We start from the raw sequence: 6700 nt of genomic DNA on the forward strand, positions 1-6700 counted from the left end.
GATAAATGACGCGTCACCAACATGATAACTTTTGTGTACCACGCGGTACATTATGTGTAAGTAGCATGGTCATAAGCACTGAAGGCGTGGTACTGAAAGCGTCGTCGTAACTTTGATCATTGGGAAGAAATTTGTTGAACCCCGGCCCCCGGTAATTTCTGTAGATAGCACGATAACAATCACACCATAGACCTGATAATTTAGATACAAACATCGCAGTAACTTTAACCATTGGGGAAGAAAAATGTGAAAAGATACCAGATAATTTATGTGTAAATAGATGGTAATATACGCAGTGCACATCTGATAACTGAGGTAGAAACACCATGGTAACTTTGACATAGGGAAGATTTTTTTTGAAAATATACTCCAGTATCTTCTGTGTAAATAGCACGGTACTATACCTCCCTCCCCTGGTATTTTTATGTGTAAATAGCATGAAAAGATATGCACCGCGATAACTAAACACCATGATAAGTTTTTGACCGTGGGGGGAAATTTTGCTGAAACATACCCCTGATAAATTTTGTAAATAGCATGATATTTTAAGCACAACGGGCTTGAATGGTTACCTAGAATCACCATGATAATCTTTTGTCTCGGGAAAAAGTTGTTCAAAACATCCCCGATAATTTTTGTGTGAATAACATGATAATATAAGCACCACATAACCGACAACTTACAATATAAACATGATGGTAACTTTTTACCAAAGGAAAACAAGTTGTTAAAACATACACTCGCCTCGCAGGGCCTCTTAGATGAACACAACACATGATGTGCCACGGAAAAGCCACATACTATTTAGTGTCATGAGGGGCACACGTGCTCGTGGGTTGGCCCAAAAAAGGGCCCACAACCGGACATGTGCCAAATATCACAGTCCTAATTTTTTATCTCACAACCGGACACCTCAATTACCGATGCACTACCGGACATGATGCAGGTCACTTTCTGCCTCTCCCCGCCACCACGTGTTTATACTTCACCAGCGGGGACCCCAGCTAGTTCCGATGCGAGCCTAATTTACCAAACCTAGATCGATCCCGCGAAGATAATCTATTTTCTAAGGGGAACTAACGGGACATATAAGTATATTACTAGAAAGAAAAATATATAGCTTCTTTTTTCCTCTCTTATATTAGATTAAAAAAAGTTTTTCCTCTCTTACGAAATAAAATGATTCTCCTCTCTTTGCACAGAAACTGAGTTTTTTTTTACGGTGCAAACTCAAGATTTTTTTAGCTGGATTCTCCAATTCCATTACTTAACCTTACACAACAAATCATGATCTGTCTGTCCATTATCCAACTGTGTCCTTCCACCAGGTACAGAGCACCCGAGTTGGTAGTATTGAGCCATTGATGGAGTTGCATGCGTTTGAGTGCCTCCTTCTCCCACCTAGAAATCCCTTCACAGGATTTGACCTTCTTCCCCTGGTTAGCCTTGTTTCGAATATTCCGCCATTCCCAAAGAAGATAAGCACCAAGTCACGCTTGTCGTTTCAATGAGCATAAGTGATCAAACATGGTCAAAGGGGTTGCACATTCCACAAGAGCAAGCCTGACCTCCTCGATCTGCAGCTCCCTCCAAACTTGTTTAATCTTCTTGCACTTCCTACTCTTTTGACAGTACAGGCTTAAGGTGTTATCGCAAGAGCTATTTATCGCCTTCTGTGAGGCAGAGCTATGGCTCGCCTCTGGGCCGAACCAGTACTGTCATGGTGGAAGCGAGTTTTTTCCTCTGTAGTCTCTTATCAAGTTTTAGTTGTTTGCAGTGATTTTCTCTGGTTTCCTTCAGCTCTTTTTTTCTCTTGTTTCGATTTTCCTAGTTTCTAGCTTTGATTTTTTCCTTGTTTTCAGCACATGTCTATATTTTCTGTACATATTGTACACTTTTTGTATACACCGGGATCATTTTGGTTATGTTGTATAAACATTTTTAAAAAATCACAAATGTATTTTGAAACATGTGAAGATATTTTAAGGGTTGTGCTACGTGTCGGCCGGCGGATCTTTTTGAAAGATCCGCTGGTCTATGAGTTGTGCGATCTGAAGCAATCTCCTGGTCAAGCGTCGTTGTTACTTTTACAACAAAAGTCATGTTGCAAAATTCTTTTGCAATATATGTCTTATTGCAGAAATATTTGTAACAAAGGTGTATTGCAGATTTTTTTTTTGCAACAAAGTTCTTGTTGTAGAATATTTTTTAGATTTTCTTCACATATTTCTTATTGTAAGTTTTTCTGCAACAAATGTCTTGTTGCAGAAAGTCCCCGTGTTGCATTGCTTGCGGTCATGGCCTCAAGCAGAAGCTCGGTCTTGTTGGGGAAGGGAGGACGTATGCATTGATGGTGGTGGTGGAGGCGATGCAGCATGGGGCCGAAGCGGCATAGCTGGGGAACGACGGCTGGAGCAGAGCTCTGACGTGCGCGCCCGAGCGGCCATGGCCACAGGTAGACGGGGAGAGGTGACCTCATCGACGCGCTTGTGGGTGGCCTCGTCCGCGTGCTGTCAGCTTGACAGGGAGCTCGAAAGAGCAGGAGAGGATCTAGATCCAGATCCTGCGACACACCATTTGTTGCGGTGGGGGGATTGCAACGACAGCTCAATTGTGAAAACTAGTCTAGTTAATACATTCCTCCCGAGCCATCATATTAAAATCCTATCTAACGGCCACGGAACCGGTGTACGTACATGTTGCTATCGGTCGGGTGATCTGAATCATTTCCCATATTTTAGTATGTAACATATTTTTTTTGAATGGTATGAAATTTCTCCAGTCACACAAAAAAATTACATTTGTATAACATTTTAAAGAAATCTTGTACTCCCTCCGTCCCAAAATTCTTGTCTTAGATTTGTCTAGATACGGATGTATCTAACACTAAAACGTAACTAGGTACATCCGTGTTTTGACAAATCTAAGACAAGGATTTTGGGACGGAGGGAGTACATTTTTTTGAAACCTTTATTTTTTAAAATGTCAGCAACATGTTTTTAAAATGATGTCAGGATTGTTTAAAATTACGGTAAGAAACATTTTACACTGTGATAACATTTTAAAAAATATGTGATGAATGATTTAAAAAAATTAAGTAACATAATTTTGCAATATGTGTATTCAACTATTTTCGGTATACTTTTTTTAGAATCATTTTCGATATACAAACAAAAGAAACAAAACGAGACAAACAAAGCGATGAACGAAAGTTGTACTAGCAACTAACGGGCCGGCGAGAGGGACATATCCACAGCACGAGTCCACAAAGGTTGGGCCCGCGGCTTCTTCGGCCGAGAGCGACGACGAGTCGACGCGCCACCGCCGCCGCCTCCGCCTCGCCGCCTCCTCCCCGTCTCCGACGGCTTCCCGTAGGTAATTTCGCGCCACCTCCTCCGCTGTCCCCCTCATCTCTCCTCTAGTTCTAGGGTTCGCACCATCACCGCTGAGCTCCGCCACGGTCGAAGCCCTAGCTTCTTGATTTGCCTATATGCGACGGCGCGCTCTTGCTCCATCCATCTAGGGTCCAGACCTCCATCCGCATCTCCCTCCCCGGCGAGGTCCGAGGGCACCACGGCCGTCGCCAAGTTCACCTCACCTTAGCCTTTGTCGTCTGTTGACATGTATATATGATATATCTAGCTGCTGATCATCTGCAAGTCGTTGAAATACTAGTGCTGAATGGAAGTCGCTGAATGATTGCCAGAATTGAGTTTGTGATGCTCTTGGTAAACTGATACTTCGAAAGTAGTGATCCATTTCTGACGATATAGTTGTTACTAATCTCTGCCATACGGTTGTGATTTTTCTGTAATGCAAGAATCTAGCTAGGTTGATGATCCAGCGGCAGTAGGTTACGTTTCTGCATTAGGTGCATTCTGCTGCTATGTTTTACTGCCTGCTGTCACTGCCATGTGAACATTGCCGCTGTGGTGATCATTACCATGCCATAAAGTTGCATTTTTTAGGTCTTAGGATCGAAGCAACTCTCGAGCTGTTATCACCAGCATTGGTCCATTTGTTAACAAGGACCTTAGCACAACTCTCGAGCACCACCTTGGGCATTCTTTGGTCAAGCGCCATACAGACACCATCCCTAAGTGCATTAGCATTTGGAGCAGCATTTTGCTCTAGCCTGCATGATTTTTCCATTCTTATCCCTCATAAGACACCCTGTAGTAGCCTGAAGGGCATCATGATGGAAGCCATCATCAACATTGATTTTCATGAAGCAGTTGTTTTTGGCTTCCAATACTTCAATGTGTTTTTGGCTTCTCACCCTGCCCAACACCTGAATCTAACCTTCCACAGATCAAAAGCAGTGTCAACTGCACACTGAACACTAGATTTAATAGGTTTCTTCTTCACACCATGTTTTCTAGAGTTCCTTGCATTCCCCATACAGCCCACATACCACACAGGAGAAGGCAAGAGTCATGGTCGATTTAGCTTTGGTGGTCATCAGGTCAACCGCCCAAGACTTAGGATGCATTATAGGGAGTTTAACATCACTCAGATCCATAAAAGTGCTCCAGAACAGAACATCTTACAGCATGGAACACAGTCTCATACTCCGATCACTTTGAATTTCACGGCATGGAACAAACTGATTAATGACACGCCACCAGAAGCATTTAACTTTCGGGGCCACAAGAAACATAACAGTATGCTACGTACCATCTAGGACATGCCAATTACTCTCCTTTTTATTTGACAAAGGCAGCTGCTGAATCTTGTAAGCTGAACTAGCTGAGTATTGCTTGTGCATATGACCTCTGCTATGCTTATATAAGTTATTTGAGATGGAGTAATATCGACTAACCGATGCTGTTTCCTTTTGCAAGATCAAGTGAATGATGGAGGCTGATCTGAAGGCCCAGGCGGCCACCGCGATGGGGTTGCTGCGTGGCATCTCCCGTGCGAGTTTTCCTCTTGAGTTCATCGACTCAGCTCTTCGCACCATCCAGGAAACCGACTCTGCCATCAGGCCGCAGGTCCAGCCAAATGCTGCTGCGCAACGGCTCACCTCCAGCCACTCTCTGGCCTTTGCGACTCGCGAGGTAGCCGAGCTGGAGCTGTCGGTGGAGGCAGCCATCACGGTCGTCTCCCGCTGGCTTGATCCCAAGGTGGATGGACTGCAGGGGCTGCCGGCCAATGCGTGGAGGGTCCAGTCAGATGAGTTGGTCGCTGCCGTGGCCAATGCCGGTGAGATGCTGGAGGCAGCTGCAATGCATTGGTACTATGCATCTGGTGTCCTTGATGTAATCGTCACTTGCTGGTTCAACCACATTCCTCTCAACGTTCGCGAGGCTTGGGTGCAGGATGCGAGGACGTCGCTCGCCTCTGCCCGTGATCGTCTGAATGACGCGCGCGCCAGCGTCAGCAAGGCATGCGCCGCCGCCACCGGAGCCCGCGACGCAGGGAAGATTATCCTTGACCTCCTCTAGTATCAAGACTAGCATCTTTTATGGCTTCCTGTAGTATCAAGACGCTGGTGTTTATCCTTGACCTCCTCTAGTATCAAGAGTAGCATCTTAATTTTATGGTTGCCGCTGCTGTTTATGACTCGGATCTTTTTGGATAAGAATTTGCATTCCTAGCTGTATACGTACTAGTATATGTTTGGTCATGTGGGAGTTGGAAACTAAAGTGTATGGCATGGATATATATTATCAACAGTACTCCTCCGTTTCTAAATATAAACTTTTTTAGAAATTTCATCGGTACCGGAGGTAAACGCTGCTGTTGTACGCGCTGCGGACTCTCTGGCATTACGCCGTGGAAAACCCTAGCATTACGTTGCTTCCACAGGCTCCACGCTGTTAAGATGAACAGCCATCTGGCTCTAATCCACCAATCTTCAAGACATAGGATGTCGAGCATAGACACACTGGGTAAGGATGTGGTCCATCGTACCCTCTTCCTGACAACAAGTGAAGTTTGGTCTTGCGAGGCATGCCGGCGGTCAGAGGTCTAGAGTCTATGACATTGCAGTGTCAACCAAGCGAAACTCTTGCATTTAAGCGGAGCCCAACATCTTTGGATCGTAGACGCAGTAGGGAAACGTGTCATGCCCTGACGGGCCCGTGGGACTCTAGAAATTGGGCCCCAGTCCCAAAGTCACTGTTGGGCCTGTGGGACTAGGGGTACCAGGCCCGCCTGCCTACGGCCCGGGATGCGGCGCATGCCGTGGGCCCAGGGCGGCCATCTTCAAGGCTTCAAGAGCAAGACCCTCGCGAGGGCCCTCGCCTCGCGAGGCACAAGTCGCCAAGGCCCTCCTTGTAATGCCCCGAGACCGACGCTCCAGAAGACTTCCAGCTATTCCGAGTTTCGTCGTGTGATTTGTTTTATTTGTTGCATTCATCCTTGCATCATGTGCATTGCATCATGTCATCATGCCATCATATCATTAATTTTTTAAAACCTCAACTAAATAAATTGCATAGATCGTTGATCTATTTAAATCGAGGGATATTCACATGGTGATTTCTCTTTAAAACATATCCTCTCGATATTTAGGGAGCTATAATAAAATATTCCATTGTTTTGGAATCACCAAAACACACTTACAAAATAATTTCGTTCCTTTTCTGCTTCAAGTTTGGTCTCCAACTTTGCCATTTATTCTTTCATCATTTTCCGGAGCTCCACCAAAAATCCGAACATTTTTGGACCTCCCCAAACCTCACTTCCTATTCAA

General features: G+C 44.9%; 1 protein-coding gene across 1 annotated transcript; it reads left to right on the forward strand.

The window, feature by feature from the left end:
* Positions 1-3222: 3222 nt before the first annotated feature.
* Positions 3223-5673, forward strand: LOC123040576 (uncharacterized). Its single transcript, XM_044463378.1, has 2 exons — positions 3223-3375; positions 4845-5673. The coding sequence occupies exon 2, from the start codon at positions 4854-4856 to the stop codon at positions 5445-5447; it is 594 nt and encodes a 197-aa protein (XP_044319313.1). The 5' UTR covers positions 3223-3375; positions 4845-4853; the 3' UTR covers positions 5448-5673.
* Positions 5674-6700: the final 1027 nt, after the last annotated feature.

The sequence above is a fragment of the Triticum aestivum genome, chromosome 2B (assembly GCF_018294505.1).
Source record: "Triticum aestivum cultivar Chinese Spring chromosome 2B, IWGSC CS RefSeq v2.1, whole genome shotgun sequence".
Taxonomy (NCBI): domain Eukaryota; kingdom Viridiplantae; phylum Streptophyta; class Magnoliopsida; order Poales; family Poaceae; genus Triticum; species Triticum aestivum.